The sequence below is a fragment of the Thunnus thynnus genome, chromosome 7, assembly GCF_963924715.1.
Source record: "Thunnus thynnus chromosome 7, fThuThy2.1, whole genome shotgun sequence".
NCBI lineage: Eukaryota > Metazoa > Chordata > Actinopteri > Scombriformes > Scombridae > Thunnus > Thunnus thynnus.
The window spans coordinates 22,753,660-22,778,789 of record NC_089523.1 but is presented as its reverse complement, the minus strand read 5'-3'; the positions used below and the strand labels follow the sequence as shown (position 1 = coordinate 22,778,789).

Genomic DNA, 25,130 nt, shown 5'->3' with positions numbered 1-25,130 from the left:
ACAGCCCTAACAGTCTGTGCTGCTGTATTAGCAGTATGGTTCAACCTGAGATGTAAAAGCATTGCAGTTAAATTTGAAAGAAGGAAACTCCTGAGTAGTGATTCACAAGTGCTGGGGAGTTTCCACAGTGTTATCAGCCCACAGCAACGTTCAGACGCTTTCTATAAAGATTTCCTTGAGTTTTCCGTTAATCATCATATTTGATTCATCTCCTTCTCTTTCTGCATGACTGTGTGAGTGTACGTATACCCATGCGTGTGTATGAGCTTGTGTGTTGCTGCTCTGCAGCTTGGCAGCTACGATTGTGTGGGCAAAGCACCCCAGAGGGTACCCCACAAAGCAAGTAATGGCGCTAAGCATGCAGATAGAGGACTGATTTAGACTGAGAGGCGTCTCTAATCTTACGAGGTGTCAGCAGTGTTGTGCCATAGATTAGCAGACTCTTTCTTTTTATTTCCTCTAAGATCATCATCTCCTTTAAGTTCATCACCTCCCCCGGCAAAAACCATTGCAGTGCAACATCCTACATTAACATTTTATTATTATTATAATTATTAGTGATAACAACTGTATTATTATCGTTGTTTTTAGCAGCAGTAGTAGTAGTAGCAGTTTTTTTTTCAGATTCATGACTTTAGGGCAGGGTATCAAACCTGACCTGTTTAAAAAAACTCTCAAGTAACAAAAGCTGGTCAGATTAGAAGTCTTGTTATTACTTATTTTTTTTTATCAAAGAGTTCCTGATTCAATCAAGATTTTGCCAATTTTGAATGGTCTTTTGAGCACATATAATATGGCTGCTTGTGTTTAGTCAATATTTAACATTTTCGACATATAATGAACAAAAAGATTTTTGAGAAAAACATGTTAATATCACAACTGCACAAGTACTGAACATTTGTAACAAATACCCAGCAGGATACAGGCAGTGGCGGAGACTAAGTACAATCACTAAAGCACTTCACTTAAAGGTATCCTGTGTTTTTTTTTGTAAACAAACAAAAGTTATTATATATATCCTTGAGTCCTAACAAATGTGTTGAATGCATTTCCTTCCTCATAAAACATTTGCAAAGCTCATTTTAAAAGTATGTTAAATCCTGCATTATCCATATTTACTAGCTTGCACTCTTCTTCTTTCTTGCCTTTTCTAGTGAATTACTGTGTTTCTTGGCACATTACAGCCAACTATAGATCATTGGAATAGTCTGAAACTATTGACAAGAATGTGTATCACGTCAATCCCATGTGCATCATCAAGAAAAACAAATCAGGGAACCCACTCATAAAAAAAAACTAGAGGTTAGAAACTCCACAGAGTACCTTTAAATACAGTAGAGTATTTCAGTATTATATTATTTAACCTTTACCACTATTCCATTAAATTTTAGAGGTAAAAAGTTTGTTTTTTACTTCATTATTATTTGACAGCTGCAGTTACTTGGAAGATTAATATTCTAAAAACCTGTAACAGTTTGATAATTCAATGATAATTCACTGTGTGTTCAGTGTGAGCAACTCACAATACACATGGTAATTTGATCCACTGTTAATATAAAAAGTATCGATCAGATCAGCTTTAAGTAAAGGATCTGAATATTTCTTCCATCACTGTGCACAAGCATGACAAACTGCATTATTTATGAAGTATGATGTCAGTGAAAATTATATTGTGTTTCTTAAATGTACACAGACAGTTGAAGCAGTGATAGATATACATCTTCTTTATCGGAGGTGGGAAGCACAGGCAGAGATAAGCGAACCTTGTGTGATGCGATCATATTAGTATGTTTGCTGACTTGAAGGTACAGAGGCAGTGTGCTGTATAGCCGCACAGATGCAATAAACTCCTGTGAATATGTGTGAGTCTGTCAGTCTGTTGGACTCTGGTTTACTTGGCATGCGCTTGATTGGTGAGGAGTCTTTGATGTTGTGCTGCAAGATCTGACGCTCTGATCTGGAGCATGACAGAGATGACATTATGTGAGACTGCATCAGGAGATTTGGCACATACAATATAGTGTCTCTGCCTGAAACCACACAACATCATAGCTGCATGTTTCCTCTGTACTATATTCTCATCCTACTCTCAAAATAAATTGACTCATTCCCATTAGAATAAGCTGCAAACATTACCTTTAAATTGACAGTACAATGCATGCTAATGGTGTCGGAGTTGTGGTCACATAGTGTATCCCCAAAGTAGTTACAGAAGTGTCTTAGCTGTTTCTGAGAAATATGTGGAAAAGCCATTACAACTTAAACTGTGTAAATTGCTGCAACCAAATGTGACCACCCTAAATCATGTGGGTGGTACACTAACAGCAATGTCGAACTTGCCTGAAATAGAAACACAGCCAAACACGGTGCCGCATATAAATGTGTGTATACTTGCTTTTGCATTATATTGTTCATTTGTTTACACTCGGTGCCAGTGGGGGCACATGAAGATTAAAGAGGTAACTTTAACCTATGGAAGTGGGAAACAGCGGTGACAGAAAAATCAGAGAACAGGAGCAAACAGGGACCGTGGTGAAAGAACGACAAAGGCAACAGAGGGGATGAGGATTTAGAAACGGTTTGACTGATCATGAAGGTGCAGATATTCCCCTAACAAGCTTAGCAAACTGAGCCTCTAAAGGATTCTTTTTGAAAGTGTTGACCAACTGTTGTTAACCCACAGACACACACAAAGGCAACATAAACAGTACAGATACAGTATTTTAGGAAACTTTTAGACTGTCTCGCACTGGGAGTTAGTTAGCAAAGTTAGTTTTAGTCAAAGCCAGCAAGCTCCTGCACAGTATGAGGGTGGAATCCAGATTTCCCGCTGATACTGGTCTTTGCAGCAGTAGCATAGCCCTTTAAGTTCAGGTCATTTACAAGTCAATTACAAAAAAACATATTTTCTCACTTACCCCTAGTAGTTTATAGCCATGCAGTTTGTTTTGGTATTATTTGCCCAGGTTTTGCGATTTTTGCCTCGACCCCAATACAATTGAAGCGAATAGGATTTTGTTTGTGGTGCTCACAGCAATGATGTTTTTTTTCTTTTTTCTTTTTACAGTTTTCATTGGAACTACTATGAAACTATTGACAGTGTATTTTCTGGATTATCCAGAGTAAGAGGGGTATTGTTTCTGGAAAGAGATGTAGCCGTTGATTTTGAAAATTGTAAAATGTCCAGCCCAGTAACCCTAAGTATTATGTCAACATTTAACGAATTTATGTTCAGTGCTAACTTCATTGCCAGTGCAGGAAGCAGGGTTCCTTTTATGTAGCTAGGTAGATTGTAAGGTTGTGGAAGATGGGGTAGTGGATAGACGTGTAGCTGAAGTAGCCATGTGCAGGTATTGTAAAAAGAGATAATGTTAACAATGCGCATTGGACATAAAAACATTGCTGAACTGAACATTTTTCTGGGTTTTGCAGCATCATCCAATATCGACTTTAAATCTTTATTGCTGCGAGGACTAGAAATTAAATTCCATTCAACGCCATTGTACTGGGGGAAATTTCCGAAAACCAATATGTCTACCAATGGAGAAAACCGAGAAAATGTATTTTTTTATTTTTTTGGTTTTTTGGGGGGTTTTTTGTAATCTAGTTAAACCAACCCCTCAAGGCTGTTTTAAGAGCCTTAAAAGGAAAAGTCACATTTAATCTCTGGAGATGTGACAACATTGCTAGACACTGCTATACAACTATTGTAGGTTCAGTGAGGAAAGCAACACTAGTCACCCAAGCCGCAGAAAGGAAAGAAAATGTCCAAATACGGATGTGACATTTAAAATTCACAGAAAAAACTGTGCTTTTAATACACGCACAGTATGAGTGTTTTTATGGACTTGGTGGCATGATCGTAAAGAGTTTCTCACAGAAGAAAAGACTGGTGTTCACTTCCCAGCTCTTGCTCTATCTACACGCATGCCACATTCTCCCTTTTGTCTACGAACAGGAGGTCTTTAAGCAATAAGTCAAACACAAATGAACTTGGGCATGCTTGTTTGGCTTTGACTTACTACTTCTAGATATGGTCTTCCCTTGATCACATGCTTATGCTTGTTTCCTCCCACATTCAACAAACAAACAGTCACAGGGATTGGTGACTAAATTGCCAACTGGTATGAAAGCGAATGTGAACCCCAGCAAGGCTCACAGTCACTGAGGCTAATTGGAATCCAAATATAGAATAATAAACCTGCGCTTTGCCCACACTACTGGTCGTCATGGTTATACCTCCTTGGGGATGAGTTTGAATGCCAACACCAGTCAGACTCATAGCGGTGTTGCTTTTTTTTTCTCTCAGTGTGTTTGAGTTTGCATGTGTGTTTCTGGTCTGTCAGTGCGGCACATCAGCAGTCGTAACAGGCGGTCCCTATGGAGGGCAGACTGACAGGTAGGTAATGATCAAAGAGGCCGTTTCCTGTGTTTCATGTTGGGCTCAGAGAGAGACACATCTGTACTGCCGGTGCCTCTGCTTTTTAATGGGCTCAGGTTGCAGATAGCACTCACTCATCTCACACACACACACACACACACGTGGATGCCTGCGCGTACGAGCACAAACTTTAGTCATTTCCAGACTCCTCACATTAACAGCTACTAACACATTTCTCAGATTCAGCCTCACTCTCCCCCGTGCCACACTCCCTCCCTTCTAATAAATCGCTGAACTCTTGCTGCCTGCACGCCGACTCTCAGTCATCTCGAACTGTCATATGAACTGTATCGCACATCCATAAAATATTAACCTGAAGGGGAAACACAGGCAAAGCCACCCAGTCTGTCTCCAATTTGACCCCCTCCCCTCCCTCCCCAAGTAAGCAGGACTATCTCTCTGACTCAGGTGCCAGGCCACTCACAGATATCTTACCCTCAATCTTATGTCCACAGTTGCCAGTGGCTGTGTGGACGGGTTGTACTCTGCTCCACTCTGTTCAGCCTGCCAGTTTCTGTTTAATCAATTGAAGCAATTCAGATTGTATTTGAGAGAGGCCAAATCTCATCTCAGATTGGATGTTGTTGGAAATGAAGTGCATCCTTGAGGATGGGTGTAAAAACAGCTTCACTTTATCTGGAAGATTAAAACTTCAGGGTCACAGTAATCTGTTTTAATGAAACTGTCAAGTAATCCGAGATTCTTTAAACTCTGTGTCACACCGGCATTTTAGGCACACACTGGTGTGTGGGTGTGTGTGTGTGTGTATGTGTGTACTGCTGTCTGAATTAATACATGATTTTTAAATTACTGATTGGCAGACTAAAGGGTTATGTGATTGCTGTGAGAGGTAAATTAACTAGCAATTAACCAATGTTAAGGTAATGACTTAGCCAATCAAATAAAACTGCTCAAAGCAGGTAGGAGAAGCATGAAGAGCCGATTTAATCATCCATAAGAACTCCTCCTTTATGCACATGTTTGATCTCATGGCCCTCTTAATTTTTGCAGGAGCAGAAGGGTTATTTTCATTCCCATTTATACAGAAAACTCAATTTATTTGTAAGATTCACACCTTTGTACCACTGGCCTTGAACAGTGACCTGGCAAGACTCAATAGGCCTTTTCTTGATGGAGACTTCATTTTAAGGGAGCTGTAAAAAATTATGATTGACTCAAACATCATGGGACAAACAATTTTCTTAACAATCTTTTCTATTTATTGATCTTTGCTGGAAAAAAAAAATGGCAGCAGTTGTGAAAACATTTTCAAAATTCTCCTAAACCTTTACCAAATTATTTGTCAGTTTCTAAATAGACCTGCAGGAAAAATAGCTTGTGCAGATGCAGAATTATGGATGTTTTGATTCTGTCATAAAATAGCACAAGTATACACGTATATGCAGCAAAATACTCATAACACAGTTGTGAAAATCAGTTCTAACACCAGGTTTATCCCCTTAACATTCAGTTTCCTTTAATATCCCCATCAAATAGGCTTACAGTTGGAAAAATATAATGTTATTGCACACTATCTGACAGCATCATACAGTATGAATTCTTTATAAACTTGAAGCTATACATAGTGAAATATTCCAACCCATGATTCCATGTTTTTGTAGTTGTTCCTTTCAATGAAATGGAAATATTGTAGATGTCTTATTCATAATTTGATACACATTTCCTCCACAATTCAGCCTGACATATCTTGTATCTTTGGAAACTTTGGGATCTTGGCAAGAATTTGAAATAAGGTTCTGTGGGTTTGAACAGTGTTTGGATGCACAGCATGAGTTTGTATTGACTGGTCCACCAGTGGGACAGTGGTCTTTAAGATGTTATCACATCACACATATCTTATTGAGCTTCCTCCATTTTCAGCAGATGTTTCCCACACTTAAATCTTGTAGCAGAAACTGAGATTGAAAATGTAGCTTGCAATTACTTTAAGTTAAATCAAATTGGATCATGGATTATAAAAATAAGGTTGCAAACGGTTGGAAAGCACGAGGAGTTAAATTAATTTATTGTATGACGTGTATCTGTATTTTATTTAAATGTTCCTAAGTTTGCTGGAGGACAGTTTCTTACCGTAACATGGCCTGAGTCCGTCTTCCACTTCCAGAGAGGGCTTGTCAACAAACACTAGTGAACCCAAGGCTGACCCTTATTTACACACCCAAGAGTGGCAGCTGATCCCTCTGAAAACCAGCGGAATCGCTGAAAGGGGGAAGGGATGCGTAGCTGGCGAGCATGGAAGGCTTCAAATGATTGATAGCTATTTGTTTTGCCTGCTTAATACAACATAAACTCTCCAGCGATTCATCACCAGAGTGAGGGTTTTTCACGGTGCCTCTGCAAAGCCCACTAAAAATAATTCATTTTCTGTGAGCTACGAGCCAGGCGCTAATGTTAAATATTCATGCGGGTCCAGTCTAAATGATGTGGCCATTGGCACACAGTTAGAGCCCACTCTGTGGAAGGGAGGAAATGTCAAGCTGTGAATAAATGAAAGCAGTGAAGCCGTATATTATCCTGCCATTGTGAATTTACTATAGTTGCCATTTTGTCCGGCCACTTCAAATAGATCTCTTTTATAATCAATACACTCGGTAAAACAGTGAGCATATTGCCACGTTGGCAATAATCTTGGACTTGTTGTGTTTGCTCATCCTTTTTTCACTGTTTGTATTTGTTGCCTAATTTGTGCCTCATAAATGTTAACAGGGGATTTTCTGTTGTAATAGGCGGTGTGTTTAGTGAAAACACACTATCAAAGCGACTAAGTTGACTCTCTTCAGAGATGTCGATGGACTGCGAGCTCACCGTTCACACAAGCTCACATTAGATCAATATGGCTTGTGCCTATGCAGCTGTTATGGTTTGATTCGTATTGACTGCGACATCAGTCAACTGCATTCATTTCTGAGATGTTTTGACAACACTGCATGCTGATACGGAGAAGATGTTGTCATGGTTGCACAGAAATTGTTTTTGAGACGTTATAGGTCATCCTCTGTCATGATATCAGTAAGCACAGTGGAGGGAAAGGGCAAAATATAATAGAACTTACTGGGTTGAGTATCCATTAAGAGGAACTCAAATAGAGAGCATAATGTCCGCTGTGCATCATTTGGATGGAATGGGAAATGTTAAATGGCCTCGTATTGACAGACACACTCTACCAGTATTCATTTTTATCACACACTCACACACACACACACACACAGACACACACACACATGTCCACCACTCACATTCACACACACACACACACACACACATTTCCTCCTGCAGTCTCTGACTAATGAGGCCTAGGGCTGGAGATGGTTCCATCAAGGAACTTCCCCCTCTTTCTCTCTCGCTAACACACACACTCTCTCTTGCTCTCTCCTCTCTCAAACACGCACCTGATTGATAGCAGTGATTTGACTGAGAAAAGGGAAATGGGAAATTGAAAAATGGTTGAAGAAAATTGGAAACAACGTGCTGATTATAAACTCTGTGAGGAAACAAAAAGGCCTTCCCTCTGCCTTTTCTCTTAGCACCGAGGTAGCAGGTGTGTGTCTGACAGGTGTCTGATTGAGGCGCACAAAAGACATTACAACTGCAAACAAATGGACGTGTTTAGCGTCCCCGGATGCAGTTAACGTTTTGGGCTGATAGATGTGATTATGAGTATATGAGCAGAGGCAGCAAGAGAATGGGCACAGGTGTTGGGGAGAGAGGAACAGAAAAGGAGCCATGTTATTGTTGTGATGATAATAATCCATCTATACAATTAATGGTATGTCATCACCAAGGTCATCAGCCTTGGGGGATGTATTTAATATGTCTCATATTGTAATATTGGAGCCTCTCTGCTGTAGACAGATACACAGGAGGCAGAAGACCACACAGATTTATCATCACGGGAAAATAAAAAAAATGCATGAGTGTAAAAATGAGAGCAACAATCAGTGCGTTTTAAATTCACTGATTTACAAAATAACCTCAATTACCTCCATGCCATCGCCATTTATTTTGGTCTTTTCATGTTTATGTTCTCATGTTTCAGGATGAAAAACAATAGCACTTTTATAACAGCGGCATAAATTAGTGGCTACCTCCTTCTGAAAAGGCTTTGTGTATTCCATAAATGAGGGAGCGTCTTGGCTGAGGCCCCGGTGGTTTAATATTCTCTGAGAGCTTCCAGACAGTGAGTGGTGGTGCAGCAGCTGTCTCTTGACCCTGCCGGACCCCCACTTACCCCTCTGACCACCTCCTTTCCACTGGGCAGGCTGTGGTGATGACAAGCCTGTCAGAAGCTTCTCCTAATGTCCTAATTACCTCTCCCTCTCTCACAACCACACACACACACATATACACACTCACAGAAACGCTTGTGCAGATGTATGCACATTCATAGTGAGTAAGCAGATACGCTGGCAGACAGGCTAGAAAGCAAACACGCCACTGCTTCTGTGTACACTGCTCATGTGAGATTTCCTGGCAAGAGACCACACTATAGGTGAGGTGTTACAGCATCTCCAGAATGGCAAAAAAAAAAAAAACTCCTTCAAGACACTTTGGAGGCTTTGATTTGAAACATTCTGCGTGCGTTTTGATCCGGGCAGGGCTGTGTGTTGAATCAGAGCTTCAGTTTCTCTCCTGTGGTAACGAACACGGCGCACCTGCCACAACTTTCTTTTAAAAACTGAGACCGGGGCTGAAAAGAGGCTTCGCGGTGCCTGCTGTCTCTGAAGAGAAAAACACAAAAGATGCAGCGTCACCCGAAATAGACAATCTGAATGAGATATGATGTGTTACTTCGCCAGAGGTTGAGGTTTGCCTCTGCTTTAAGCAACTATCTGTCTCTGCTGGATGGTTTGGGTGCCTAGCACACTGTCACCGCTGCAGTTAAGTCCATGCTCAGTCAACCAGTCTTGTTAACATAACAGAGTGGATGATTGTGCCTGGTAGGAAAAGGAAATCATTGTACCTCCCAGGGAATGCAGTTGGTCGGTGATTTATAGACCTCTGAAGTCACTGCATTTGTCACAATCAGCATGACTTAATAGTGTGTTACTATAATGCTCTTCCTGCCTCATATTATGTTGATTTGAGACATCCTGCCTCGTAGAGTAGTCTTGTTTCATTATGTCAAATTGCCTTTTGATAGATGTGTCACCAGGATATTAAGCACCCGCTTCCTTCTTTATTTCACCTTTATTTTGCATTTTGATGCAGTTTATTTGTGTAACATGTCATGTCTGTCATGTGAGGCTGTGTGGAACAGCAGTCTGGCATCTACAGTAGCTAGAAATGTGTTCACTCTCTCCCTTTTTTGTTGACATGACTGCGCGAGCCGAACATTACCTGAGCTGTACAGAGTTGTCATTAAAGTGGCTGGTTGCTGTTCGCCGCCTTTTTTTTTTTTTTTTTTTTTTTTGTCAGCATTTTCATGTGTGTTGTGAGTGACAGGACCTAGTCACATACACCAAGATTACACACCTTGTTTTGTTTTCAAAGACGTGACTGATGCTGAAGTGTCTTAATTTTAGCCTTTTATTCATAACAACATCCATCTATTGTTATTTGTGTGCAATTGTAGATGCCCATAGCACTTTACTAAGAGGAGACAGGGCACCAAATTCAATATATCTGGTTTTATCTGCCAGCATTTCTGAAGGATTATCCTCTAATCTCTCAGAGTAAAAGCTGTATTCAGCTACATGTGTCCTCCTGGCTTTTCATGAGTACAACACAAACATCCAGGCCATAGATAGGAAGCTTACAAAGCATATTCCATTAACAGTGAGCAATTAACCACCTCTGAGGGGATATTTACTAAATCTCCTTTTTATTATTATTTTTATTATCATGCAGGAACACACTTTGCATCTCCTGTAAACCTACCTGATTATTATGTTTCAGTTGACTCTGCAGAGAATTAATCTGAATATTCCCAGTAGTGTTTACCGGTGATATCTTTGTTTCTCTCTATTTCTGATATCGCATTGACAGGCTGGTCTGGATTAAGCTTCACCTGAGAGTTGATAATAAAAGAAGCAGGTCAAGTGTGTGAATAAAATGCAACTAAATTACCGCTGTGACTAAAGAGTGCCCAAAAACTGCAATTTTTACAGTATGACAAAACAAGCCAATGGAGGCATCAGAACACGGTTTATTACAATAAAAGCCTCCACATTATGAGCATGGAAGTTCATTTTTGATCTTGAAAATTGTTAGACACTCCAGGAGTTTGCTCAGTTGCCATGAAGATGGATCTGTTCTGCACTTTTAGGACTTCTTGTTCATTTCTGTCTTAACGTTAAGCGACCCCAATCCAGGTCAATTTGCTAGCTTTTTCCAGGGCTTTTAACTTCATGTTGTAAACTGCAACTAATGATTATTTTCATGATGGATTCATCTGACCACTGTCTTGCTTAATCATCAATAACATGTCAGAAAATTATGAAAAAATGTCAAAGCTGATATATTAGTCTATTGGAATTCAGTCTGCTATCATAGAAGACTAAATCCATGAAATAATTATATTTGATTTTTTGCTTTAAAAATCACTTAAATGATTAATCAGTTATCAAAATTGTTGCCTGATTAATTGTGTGTAGATTGACTAATTGGTTAATCATTTCAGCTCTAGTAGGGAGTTTGCTCAGTTGTCATGGAGATGGATCTGTTGAAATGCAGTCATTGCATATGCTGATAAAGACCGTGCGATATGGTTGAAACCTCCAGAAAATGCTAATAAGATTGTTTTGTCAAATCTTCAGTAATAGCTGCCATATACAAAGTAAAGGACATTTATATATTCTGTTTGTAGATAATATTTACATTATTTTAGGTGCATTAAAAATAACTATGCCTGACAACAAACACCAGCGTAAGTTGTCAGGGTGTTTTTTTCTTTTTCCCCTTGACATTTTAAGCTCTTTGATCGGTTTCTTTTGTAAAAATCCTGACCTCACAAGTCGTCTGTGTTTATTGGGTCCACTCTGCAGGAGCTCGCTTCTCCATCTGATTTCCTTGAAGAGAAAAAGTTTGAAGCCCACCTCTGATCCTTCTAATTAAATGAAAACACAGTGGGCTACACGCAGTAGGACGGCATCACGCCACACACACATGCAAAGGTAGCCAATGTGGATCTCTATGGGGAACTACTGAGTTCCAGTATACAGCCCTGTTGTGTCCTCTTATGCAGTGCGATCACACACTAGGTTGACATGCAACACGCTGCAGATCATGAGCATAAATAAGCAAGGGAATGTTTTACCTGAAAGGAAGAACATTAATTCAAAGGCATCACACTAGTACTGAGAAGAAATGTTGCCTCATTAGTGTTACCCCACTGCTTTTACTGAGCAGTAGCGATAGAGAGAGAGAGAGGCTATGTGCCACTCATACCACACAGACATTCAGTCTCCTGAGATCTTAGTTTGCCTCAGTGACTAAAAAAATAGTGCAGATTATTATGGATTTATTGGGGTGGCAATGGCTTGAACCCAGATGCCTGAATACCTGAACATTTAGAGCCTCACTTCCTATAGAAAACATAATGCACTGCAAGAATATGCCCTTTCAAATGTTCACAATGGGTGTGTTTCTAGCTGGAAATTTGGCATCACTGTAGGTGAAAAAGCGGGAAATGTTCCACTTTTCTCTCTCTGAACATAATACCGCTCATTGTACGGAACAGGAGGATGAGATTGGGATGAAAAGGAGAAGAGGTGACGAGACAAGGACAGACATTATTTGGAGGACGGTTGGCCTGCCTGCTCTCATCCCGTGTGATTGACAGATTGGTGCAATGGCTGCTACTCGCGCGAATGCCATCACACGCATTTCCCAAGAAATCTGTCTATCAGCACTGTCTAAGCAGAGCGACAGCCATGACATCTAATCACAGGCGAGCTGGCACCTCATAACTTCTACCTAATGTGCTGCAGGTACTGAGGAGAGAAGGGGAGCACAGCAGACACGGTGCCACCACAACGCTATTTATAGCCCCTTCAGAGGCCACCAGCAGGAAGTGGCTCATACTGAAGGGTTAGGGAAGGTGTCACTACACTATATCACATGTCTCTCTGTTTAGATATAGGTCTCTGTTGACAAGATTAAACACGGAGATGCCCTGGTATCATGGTGATACATTTTTCTGGGTTACACTCCTGACAAAGTAACATAAAATGAGGGCAGATCTACTACATATACAAGATGATAATGAGTCATTTACATAATGTTGCTACAACATTATAATTACCTGGCAATTAAAGCAGCTCAAAAGCCTCATTATGAGCTGTCCTAAGGGCTGGTTGGACTGGGACACATACGGTGTTGTAGTGAGGACAAACCCTTTCTTTAATTCCACAAAGCGACAAGGTGGGTGTTGTTCCAGACTGTCGGATCTGCAGAGCTAGCCTCTCGTTCTCTTCCTCTCTCTCTCCCCACCCCCTCTTTCTCTCTCTCTTACCCCCTGATGGGGCTGAGATAAGACAACTGCCAGACCTACCATAAATTAGAATGCATTCCTGAGTTGAACCAACACTGTTGTGTTCGTTCTTTGAGCCCAAGTCTGAATTAATGTTAATTAAGTGTACAATCATTCAATAACCCAGCTAGTATTACCCAGCAGATGTTTTCTTGTAAGATGGTCCAACTCCCATGTCCATATGATATAAAATGAATGAATTAGCCATTCATAGATTTAATGCAGTTGTTACTGTGTGACCACACTGCCATTTATTGACTGTGGATAGCAAAATCTCTCCAACATTAAGTATATAAATATGTTGTGTAAGACTAGATTTTATTTTTATTGTGCGAGCAAATTAGTGTTGTTTAACCTCTTTGCAACTATTAGTGGTATTACAATCACCTTGACAGTTAATTAGTCATGAATTTCATGCTAAATGATTGAATGACATGCTGAAATAAGAACTGCTGCTATGCCTGTGTTTTCTGAATATTTTATACAATACTCTATTAAATACAGTTTTATCACTGTTGATTGACCATAGTGAAAAACTGAAGTATGTGAATTTTTGTGCGTAAATCTCAATTGAATTAATTCCCTAGAGTCAGGAAATATGAGATGCCATTTTAGTCACAGAGGATAAGCAGCCATTTTAGTTAGAAAAGTGCCAAACCACATTTTCCTTTGAGAATAAAGGAATGAATAGTCATTAGAGGTTTTGGTGCGAAGTGCCTTCTCTAGGACCAAAACTCCGCCTAAAGTATGCACGCATTTCAATCTTTTTCTAAAACAAGCCTCAGCTTGTACCTCAGTCTTGAACTGAAGGAACCATTTCTTTTTTTCTTATTTTTGTACCGCAATAAGTCTCGTGTTTTTATAATATTTTTGAAGTTTTCTCATCTGGCCAATAGAACTGCTACTGCTCCTCAAGTATAGTTCAGAAAGTTAGTGTAGCAGAAAGTTCTATTTGCCCACATCTAACTGCATCCCATGGAGTTGCCTGTGAGAAAACTCTGTACGAGAGACGCCACCACGGTGGAGTCCTGCAGGCCAACAGGCTTACGCCCAGAGCACACTGCAGCGCATGTGCGTCACGGAACCTTACTTTTCATTTCAGTTATGTTAACAGGTTAGAGTAGCCACACATGAGCCACGCATCTCACGTGCAGCTGCAGCGGCATGTCATCTAGAGATTTGACATCTCGCCTATTTTTTTCGCATGACACGTGCGGTTTTCAGCAAAAATAAACAGTGAAAATTGTCTGTTGATAGTCATATCAACATCATAGCAGCATCATTACACCTTTCACTATAGTTTCAGTGTCTATATCCGTAGAATATGTCACAGACACGAAAAACATATAAAGAGTCACCACTGTGGGTCAGCCTGCACGGTGTATGCTGAGGCAGGGTGGCTCTCTGGTGGGGAACTCCAACGCAGAGAGTCGGTGACACGCAGAGCTTCTTTTCTCGACTCCTGTCGCTCTCTGTGATATTGGTTCAAACCGGAACTCCTGCCTGTTGTTTTACCTGCTGCTTCCAGACAGAGATTTGGTGTTGTTGTTTTCCTTATTTGTTGTCAGTTTCCCTCCTGACAGCGGAGTTTATTGGAGTGTGTTCGACTCATTTGGGGAACTCGGTGTCGTCTGGAGGTATTTTCTTCACTTGGAGTGGTGACAGCGGGGGTTTAACTGGAGGAATAATCAATATAATCAATAAAAAAACCTGTCTAGTGTGAGGAGTGTATGTGGTCTTACTCAGAAGTAGCCCCAACCAGACCCCACCATGCTCAACAGAAAGAAAGCACCTCACATATTATTTATTTATTTTTCACAATTGAGCACACACTTAACATTTTTCTGTCTTAACTAAATATAAATGAAATTTACAAAGAAATGATATGAAACATTCTATTATTGATGGCCATTATCAAAATCAAGCTCTATGTAGAAAGATAGGGCTGGTAGTAGCAGCGCTGCAGAAGCAACGCTGTCTGTGTGGACACCACACACGTGCCAGCAACAGCAGTTCAGCGACGCACACACACTGCTCAGGTAGAGGTAGGCAGTGTGTCCCAGGCCTTACACCCCGCTGGTAGGCCCCACTATCAGTCCCTCATTGCTCAGCGACCAACCATAGTTTGCAGAGTTGCCTGGGAGCTGAGCCTGCACCGAAGGCGCCCCGCGGAAGAACCATGCAGATCAACAGGCTTGCACGTTGCTGGTAGGCTGTGTGAGTGGACACAGCATTGCACAACAGCTTCTGAATCAGCTGAAACAGACTCATCTCAATGCACCAACAAGTAGGAAAAATCCACATCCTTCTGTGATAAGAGTTGATGTCGAATAGAAATAATTCCCTTAGAGTTATTATTGCCCCTAGTGTCCCACCGTTTTTTGATAACTCATAACCACATAATTCAATTCACTATCGCCAAGTGCTCAGTTTATCTCACCATTTAGAATCTTTTATTCATTTGTTGTATTCTTTTCTTCCATTATGTACTCCTTATTAAAGGACCAGTGTGTAAGAATTAGTGGCATCTAGCGGAACAGACTTGGCAGAAATGGAATATAATATCCATAAATCTGTTTTAATTAGTGTATAAACCCATGAAGATAAGAATTGTTGTGTTTTCATTACCTTAGAATGAGCCTTATATATCTACATAGGGTGCGGGTCCCCTTTCACGGAGACCGCCATGACATTTAACTATAAATAAATGTCCTCATTTATTGGCAAGATGTCTGTATGTGTTCTTTTAAGCAGAAGACAGAGGTCCCTGTATTGGAAAGAATCACAACTCCTGGTTATGAGACTGTTTAATTTGGTATCTTTATTTCCCTTCAAATTGAAGGGTGGTGCGAGTGCAAAATCTAATCATCAAGCAGTAATATCGCTACAGTGTGCTCATTCAAGCTCGAGTTTCAGTCTGGCTATCAACCTCGATCACTCGCGGCTGCTTTTTGCTCAAATCGCTTTCAGCTGAAGCCAAATTTCCCCAGAAGCCTCATTATGTTGAATTATCACATAATAAAGACAAAGTTTTGACTGACACTTGAAGTTTTGGAGAAGCAGAGACTTAAACTATGTGAGTTATTGTAGCAGGCTCCTGGACAATGTTCAAAATTTGTTTCCCATCGTGTGTGATTTGTCACTCACACTTTTTTGTCCTGAGGGAATTGCTGACATGTTGAAAATGCACAAAGGAGTATAACAAGGACATGTGTCATACCTTACATCCTTATTACACCAGCAATGACAAGTGAGACAAGCAGTCACTTCACCATACAGCAATGAAGCTCACATTGCTCACAGAGTAAAGAAGTCCAAAGTCTGTGCGAAATGTCAATATAATAAAAGATGGTGTGTGAAATATAAAAATGTAGATATGGATGTGCAGTAGAGGCCAGGAAAGGAGGTAGGTGTGTGATGGGGGTGGTGGGGGTTGTTTATGAATAGCAGACAATGAATGATGGAAGCTCTCCCGAGGGTACAGGCCCTGAGCAGTGCTGCAGGGACTTGGGAACACGCCAGTCTCCCATGCCCTGTGAGATGCCAGTTTGGGTGGGCACTGTTCCGAATGGGTGCTCTCTTCTCCAGGATACACCGCGGATCCCAGGGGAGTGTCTCCAGGCAGTGGCTGCTCCAGAGCAGGGCTAGCTGGAATCTAAATCAGGGAGCTGTGGGAGAAAACAAAGTCCACATATTCCCTCTGTTCTTCCATATTAATGTTACGCTCAGGGAAATGATTGAAGAGAGAAAAATGCCTCATTATGTTGGGATCGCACACACCTGTGGAAAAATAGGAAGGCTGGATTGTAAAAATTACTCATTATGACGTCTTTTGTATTTTTCTTAATTGGTGGAAAATTACACAAATAGCATAGCATATGGAGCTTGAATTTATTGAATTTCTGCACCCCTGTTTAGAAATTATGAATACATTTCTTGTTACCAATGAAATATGATACTCTGCTTGCATTCTGTCTGCTCACAACCTGTCTGTTTTCCTCTTTTCTGCTCTCGCCCATGCCTGCGCTGCAACAGGAGCTGCTGAAACCGTGACAGGTACTCTTTCTTTTTGCTACCTGCTGTTCATTTGGAAGTGCTTGCTTCTGTCTATCTGTGTCTGTTGACTAGCTGTCCATCCCAGTCTGTTCGTCTGTGCATATTTACATGAATGGTTGGTTATGATGGCATTTTCTTTTTAGGAAGGAGGAGAGAGCTGCGCACATAACACAGATGCAGTATTCTCATTTTAAATTCCGTGAATCAACATTTCTCCACATGTAAGGGTAGATTTCGGTGTCAACTTGGTTGCAAGTTTAGTTTGTCTGTTGTTTTGACACATGTAGTCCTTACAACTTCACTAAAGTTACTCACAGATCCGCTCAAAGTCAGATGTTTATTTTAAAAATTTACTTATCATTCCAGTTCTTTGACAGCAGTATTTTTTCCTTTTATGTATCCTGGGAAAGCAAAAAGCTTTCTGTAGCAAAACATAAACCAAACAAATATCATACAATTGGTCAAAAAGTCTGTATCAAGCCAAAATAACAGACTGCCAACTAATGAGCTTTTTACTGAGGTCTAGACGACAATATAGGGTTGTCAAAGTACCAATGACAACCTTCAAACATATATTTTAACTATATTTAAAGCAAAAATAAACAAAGCTATTTCTCATGGAGCAAACAACTGCTATCATATGGAATTATTCATAACAGTAAGATAAATCTTAAAACAACATTCAGCTTATATAACACTTATTGCCTCTGTCAGGAACCTGAGTTATGAGTGTGTAGCTGCCTCCTCCTTCCTCTGATTTGTACCCAAAAAACTAACACCTCACTACAACAAGTAACACCTCAGTTCTTCATTGTGTTTTCTTTTGGACGTGGTGTGAGCTCACTGTGAATTATCAAAAGTAATTATCTGGTTTTAGCTGTTATTGCTGATGCCAAGTTAGGATAAAAAGTAAGAAATCACATTACCATGAATGGTACTACTGTCTAATCTTTTATTGTACAGGCATTGAGGCCAAAAAATTGTAACTGTACCCCAAGGACTTTTAACTGCACCCTTATTTATGTATTTGTTACTTTATTACATTAGACATTCCTCCTTGCTAATTTTAGCTTGAAACGTGGTGCTTTTCCTAAAAAAATAATAATTAATAAAGTAAAACATTTAAAAGGGAGCAGTACACAATCCTTGGGAGACAGATATCACTTTCTAATTATGAAAGGTTTATATATCAATAAATGCTTAATAAGTTGTTAATAAATGGATTTTGGTCCAGAACTTTTCCAGAAGGTAAGTGGTCATACAGTCCAATCAGTCAAAGGCAACCTGGCAACCAAAAGTTGGTCTTATTAATTGCTTATAATTAGTCCATAAAGCTTAATAAATAATTTATTAACCATTACTTATGTCATTAGGTCCAACTTATAAACCATTCATAAAGGGAGCCTTTTTAAAGAGTGATACCCAATTATTTTATATAAGCCATCATTTCATGTATATCAGAAAAATGACACATATCTTGTCACATTTGAATCGGGGAAAGAGGAGAACATGTTTTTCTCAGGTCGAACTGCCTTATTTTCCAGTTGTTTTTTCAGCATCATTATACAGTCGGTTACACAGAGCTTCTGAAAGACCTCGTCTTTGGTAGAAAGAAAAAAAAAAAGATGGTCAAATTAGTGGGTATGAAATTTTTGAAACCTTCCCATGCAAAGGGTCTAGGAGAAATGGCACAGAGCTAATTATACCCTAAGACAGACTCCTTCTTACTTGTGAACATCCTTAAAACAGCATTTCATCATGAGGATCAGGGTTTAATGACTGAGCAGGATAAAGACACACAGCAGTAAAAAGGCAGCATCAGAGCGGGTGAGAGAGAAACTTTTATTGTTAATGACTGTCTATAGTCGTGGTTGTTCCTTGAAAGGACATGACTGCTGCAGACAGCGGTGACTCAAGGGAGAGGAATTGGGGGCTGGCTGTCCTGCTTTTTGCTGCCCCTTTCATGTCTTTTGATGTGAAAACAAGAGAGAAAAGTTCAAAGGGAGAGCCAACTTGATTCAAAAGGTGCCCGTCTTCAAACTTCTGATGGAGGAGCTGGTCTGATAATATTTCCTGATTTCGTCAACTTTTGTTAAAATTGGTTGGGGTTGGTGCTGTTTTGCATTTTGAGTACGGCTGATGAGCCGAGCCTCCATGCCAGACACTTGATGCCAGATTGTACATCCCCTCAGAGAGCGCACAGACTTTTGAAGGTCTGTATTTCCCTCTGACTGTTTCATTCAGTATGTTGTGATGCAGGAACAGGAGGGCAGCCATGTGTAGAGATACAGGCACTTTACTCTTCCAGACAGCTGCTGGAATGAGTGTGAATTTATCAGCCAGTCATCTGTGCCATGCCTCTGCCCACTCCCCCTCCATCCCCACCCACCACCCAGAATTAATGACTGCCTCTCCTCATTTGCACCCAATCATGACCAGGATGCCGAGGCAATTGAAAATGTTTACTCCAATTGCGAAAACCCTCCATGTTCCACAAAGTGGCCTGTTTTCACTTTGATGGGATTGCTAATCACAGCAATGTTATTTATTGGAGATGAGCCTAGGCTAGGATATTGGAGGGGGACCAACCTTGCTTGGGGCTGCTAAACCTTATGGATAATTTATCTATTGCATTCCCTTTCTCTCAGTCCAACAGATTGGGAGCAGAATAACCTTGCTTTGAGGCTGCTCTATGTTGCTGTTTTGACTGCCAAATATATTACTTTTATAGCGATGAAATAAAATAGACATCAAAACACTTCACATTGCTTTCACCTCATCTTCCGCAGTGCTTAGTACATGTATACAGCTTCAGCACACTTGATATCATTACAAACTTACACATTTCAGCACTTCAAATGGAGATTCTTTTGATTTGATACTCATGATTCAAGTATTCCACATTTTTTAAAAATTTTAGATGGTACACAACTTATGTATCTAGAAAGTAGTCATTCACTAATTCATGGGTTCAAACCCCTTGGCTACAGAAAAGTACTGAGCCTCATAACATTTGTTATCAGGCTGTGAGGAACCAATATGATTAAGGGGGAAAAAAAAAAAAAATACTCTTTGATTGGGATTACAGGTTACTGGCTGCGATAGCAGAGTTAGTAAGGGTTTAGGGTAATGTTAGCGCTCTGTCCTGATCTTCATTGGATTTGAGGAAGTTTACGCTTCAGCTACCTCAGCCAACAAGTTGTGTTTGAAAAACACATTGATTAATCCTCATCCTAAAAGGCTCTTTTCGTAAGGTTAAAAGTGAAATTTTCTATTGGAAAATAAGAACAACTGCGTGTAAATTTAACCTCTTGCTATGTTATAATGAAATACCAGTCTGATTTTATGTGTTTTTACTTATTATATACTTATTTAATACTTGGCCTAACTGGCTACACTGCAAGAACAATGCTGTTTCTTTATTTCCACGTCTTCTAATGTACGTGGATCATCAACCGACCTTTTGCCTGCAACATCTTTAGCGTCAGCCTTTTAGCGCAATATCATGTATGTAACCATTAAGTGCATAATTAAGACTTTTTTACAGTGATATCTTTTTAAACGATTCAGCTTGAAACATGAAAAAGTCATCCAGAGACAGAGTTGTCAACCGACTAATGGAGCGAATGTTTGCTTAATTAGCTAGCTAGCAATAACTGATCAAATATGCTAGTGACAGTTTTGTTATGTCAGCCAGCAAAATTGACCACATAGAAATTAGAAACCTGTTTCTGTCTACCTCTGACTGAAATCAAGGAATCGTTGTTTCAAAAATTACTAAGAATTTCAATGGTAAATTGATGGACTTGCTATGGTCAGTGCTGCATCTTTCCTCATCACCCCCTGTAAGTCTACAACAACAGAATATCGATTTTGAACTAAAGTAGGTCATCAAAATGTAGGGTCATGGGTCTATCATCGCCCACTTACCAACTGGATCTGCATGTGCTGTGTTTCTCTTACTGTTGCAACTGAACAGCAAAAATTAATAAAAATATTAAGAGTTTGAGAGGGAGTTTCTACAGCAGAGGAAAGGGAGATAAAAGGCCTAACGTGTGTGTTATAGCATCCAAATAAAGTTCTATTTCAGATGTGGTGTGCACCACCAGTCCATTGTCTGCAGATGCATAAAACATTGTTAGTGTAAGAAATTTGCAAAAAACCCCAAAAAAACCCAAAAAAAACAACAACCCTGTATTTATTTTTATAAATACAGGTACTGGCTGTCAGGAGGTATTACCATGTATATTCTTGTCTATAGTAAACACTGAACAAGACTTCTCCAATTTATGTCTGTCCTTTTTGACAATTTATAATTAACAGTATGTCAATAAGCATTAACTATATATATCTATACTATATCTATAACAAATACACAGGACACCACATGCGTAGGAGACCACCTCTGTCTAAGACACAAGAAGCCTTCCTTCTGCTGGGGTTCAAAACCTTTTATTTGCTAGACAGGCAAAACATTGTGTTAGAAGCAAACATATACCATGATCTTACCATGACAGCAGTTTAATATTGGAGAGTTCATCCTGTCAAAATATATGTATTCAAGTTACATGTAGCTAGATGTCCAGATCTCCCAAACTTAAACTTGACAATAAATGGAAATCTGTTGATACAGATAGATATGGAAAAGTAAATACTACTACTATACTAAATAAGCATCTCTAACAGGCTGCAGTGTGTATTTTTTGAACATGATCTGTGTCTGTTTTCACTTATTACCTTCCTTTTGTCCTGAGCCATGAGCCCTGGCAACAGAGTGGAATGAAATGGGTAGTTCATTGCATCAGACAGGTCTGAGGAGCTTTCCTCCACAGGAGGTTAATTTCTTATTGCTTGCCGCATTCACAGAGTTCATTTTGAATCATGTTAGTTTGGCTGTCTATTCCCATTATCACTATCTGAAAATGCAGGTGTTTTTTTTCCTCCACTTTGTAAATGTCAGAATGCAATAGAGGTATCTGACAACTCGGGCATGCAAATGTGCTTTTGATGTTTTCGTGGGGCTGTGGCTGAGAGTGTTGTTCCTCTGCTGGTGTGAATCTGAGGCATTAAAACGTATTATCCATTCTCCTTACGTTTTTTTGGCTCCTGCCAGATAAATATAGCACAAGGTGACTTTTGATTCTCTTCCTCTTTCTCTTGGAAGATGGGGGAAATAAAACAGGCTTTTTGTGTGGGGGGTTTTGGTGTGAGGTGTAAGTCACAACGACAAGGGTCCAGGGCCTGTCTGTGGCAACAATTCCAATGTACAGAAAGTGACTCAAATGATTACAGCACTTTTATTCCCCGAGATACAGAACAGAACCGCTGAGCACACTGAGCACACATTGGTCACATGGAACCTCAGATGGAGGGCTCTGATAAAGCTTAACCAAAAACAGCATCCAGCTTGGCTCATCTCTCTGTTCCCTCTCCCTCTCTGTTTAACTCCCCCTTTCTTCCACCCGTCCTCCACCCCGCCCATATATACTATTTGCCACTTTCTTACACTCTTTCTTTGTCTCTTTTTCTTCCTACCCTCTCCTCTCTCCCTACCTTCGTGGGCAGCAGAGCTTACAGCCCATCTGGCACTGACTCACAGGGCCCACTCTGAGCTGGGGGAGATCAATAGTGACAAACATTGCACATGGCTCTTATATTAAAAGGATTAGACATGGCTGCAAACAGACAATCTACACGGCCTATTCACATATCTTTACACTGTGCATGTGTTGACATGCAGTCCCTGTAGTATGAAATATAAATATTTGATAGGCTCTAAATATCCAGACAGGAGTGCTTGTCTCCCATTTTAAATTTCATTTTCCCTTCTGTATTTGTCTGTTTCGTGAAGTCGAAGGTCAAAACCTGGCGACTGACAATGTGTCGGTGATTGAGGGGGAAATGGCCACCATCAGCTGCAGAGTGAAGAACAACGACGACTCCGTCATCCAGCTGCTCAACCCCAACAGACAGACTATCTACTTCAAAGATGTGAGACGTAAGTGCTTGTGCCTCAGACACAATGTTGGTGTCATGAAGTAAACATGATGTCTTAAAATGTAAATATGTACATTGAGAGAAATTGAGAGAAATATCCTTTTCCACCATAGATGAATTGTATTGAAGTGGCATGACTTAAGTTTTATGAAAAAGAATGATATTTTCCTTACTTTTTAGGTTTAATTCCTGCCTCATACCAATGAGTATGTTAGTTATGTTAGTTTTGGGCATCGTTCCTATGGATAATAACATTTTTTTTACCAACTACATTGCAGAGATATAGGGATGCTAAATATGAAAATGAAAGCAAACATTTAAGTTATCACCAAAACTGTATGTTGTACACATCCATTCCATTTAATCATTACATTCACAATATTTACTGTAGTTGTGCATGCACACCTTTTAAAAAATGCAACAAAAACTTAAAAGGAATTTAGCCATGAATTTGAATTCTTAGTCTTTTTAATCATTAGCCATGCCCAAAGTCTTTCCCACAACTAAATAACATCATTTACTTATGTTGTCTACACCAGACTAACTTTTACTAACATAAACCTAACTAGAGCTGAAACAATCAGTTGGTAAATCAACATAAAATTAAGCAGAAATTACTATGACAATCAATTAATTGTTATTGAAATCAAAATACCAAACACGAGCTGGTTTGAGCTTCTTCAGGGCTAAGATTTGCTGCTTTTACTTGTCATAAACTATAGTAAAATGCACATTTTTGGGTTTTTGACACTTAGTCAGACAAAACAACTTTGGGCTCTGCCAAATTGTTTTTCAATGCTTCCTGGCATTTTATAGACCAAGAAAATAATAATTGGCAGATAAATCAATTAATTCAAAGTTACTGTCTTTTTAGTGCCAAATTCCCTCTTTTTTGTCATAATCCTTCCACTGCAACTGAACAACACAAAGAGGAAAGTTTAAACTAAAAAGAGAAATTATCTTCAGATAAACTTTTAAGCACGTTTGCATGCATTTGCATGTTTCGAGTACTGTGGATTTTGTCCCCCATTACTTATTGTAAGCACGATCCTCTAACGGTCAGTATGAACAGGAGGAATGATTACAGCAAGCAAAACCTGTTTCAATATTCATATGAGCATCTGACTATTGTTTGGAGACAGACTTGAAAAATTGTCAACGTATCCTTTCATTTTTCACAGGAAAAGCTTGTGAAAATGGCATAGCTCTTATTGCATCTCAAAATCCAGTTTGTGGTTGAAGAGCACATTCCTCACGTCATTGTGTCCACAACATGCAGTTTGCATTTCAGACTATGTGAATTTGTGTTGCACAAGAAGAGCTGCCACCACACTGTTAATCATAGAATTCTTATGTTCAAGTTATCTAGCTTCAATTTTCCTTCAGATCCACTTAAATGGATGGAATCATATCTGTTAAAATGATCTCTGTCTGAGTAGAGAATCATCAATCAAATGCCCTGCATCTGTCCACACGTGTCCCACAAGGATCTACCCTGCTATTTACATGATATATCAATGATTTTCCATCTGTATATCCTGACATCAACATCTAAATGTATGCAGATGACATTGTAATTTATGTAAGTGGTAGCAGTATGACACAAGTTGCTCATGAACTCACAAACTCCATGGTTAAAGCACATGCTGTTTGCAACTAAATGTGTCTAAAACAGTATGCATGTTTTTCACAAAGACAAACAGTTCTAGTGTAGAGCCAGATGTCTTTGTATCAGGGGAGAGGCTACAGGTCGTATCTGAATGCAAGTACCTCAGAGTTCTGATTGATTCCAAACTTTCTTTCAAGGCTCAGGTGAAAAAGGTCTGTAACCGGGTCAAATTCAATCTTTCAGATTTCAGGTTCATTCAAGATTACATGTCAACAGAGGCGGCTAAGATTCTATGGTCATTTCCCATCACTACTCTAAAACCATTACAGTCTTTGTATAAAAAAACACTTAAAATCCTTGACAAGAAATCAGTACATTGTCATCATTGCCCAATATTTAAAAAAATATATCTTGCAGAGTTGGGACAACATGCTTAAATATGTAGATGTTTGTCTTATGTACAAGATTATATATTGCTTGACTTCTCCTCCACTCAGACAGTTTGTCAACATAGGAACAACAACAACAACATATTG

General features: G+C 39.7%; 1 protein-coding gene across 3 annotated transcripts in view; it reads left to right on the top strand.

Annotated features, from left to right (window-relative positions):
• cadm1b (cell adhesion molecule 1b) overlaps positions 1-25,130 on the top strand; it is a 150,163-nt gene that overhangs the window by 88,424 nt on the left and 36,609 nt on the right. For 2 of the 3 annotated variants that reach the window (XM_067595011.1, XM_067595009.1), the window contains exons 2-3: positions 16,968-16,988; positions 22,840-22,986. In XM_067595011.1, coding sequence (XP_067451112.1) covers positions 16,968-16,988; positions 22,840-22,986 — 168 coding nt within the window. The remainder of the gene's footprint in view (positions 1-16,967; positions 16,989-22,839; positions 22,987-25,130) is intronic. The other variant, XM_067595010.1, reaches the window with a different exon arrangement.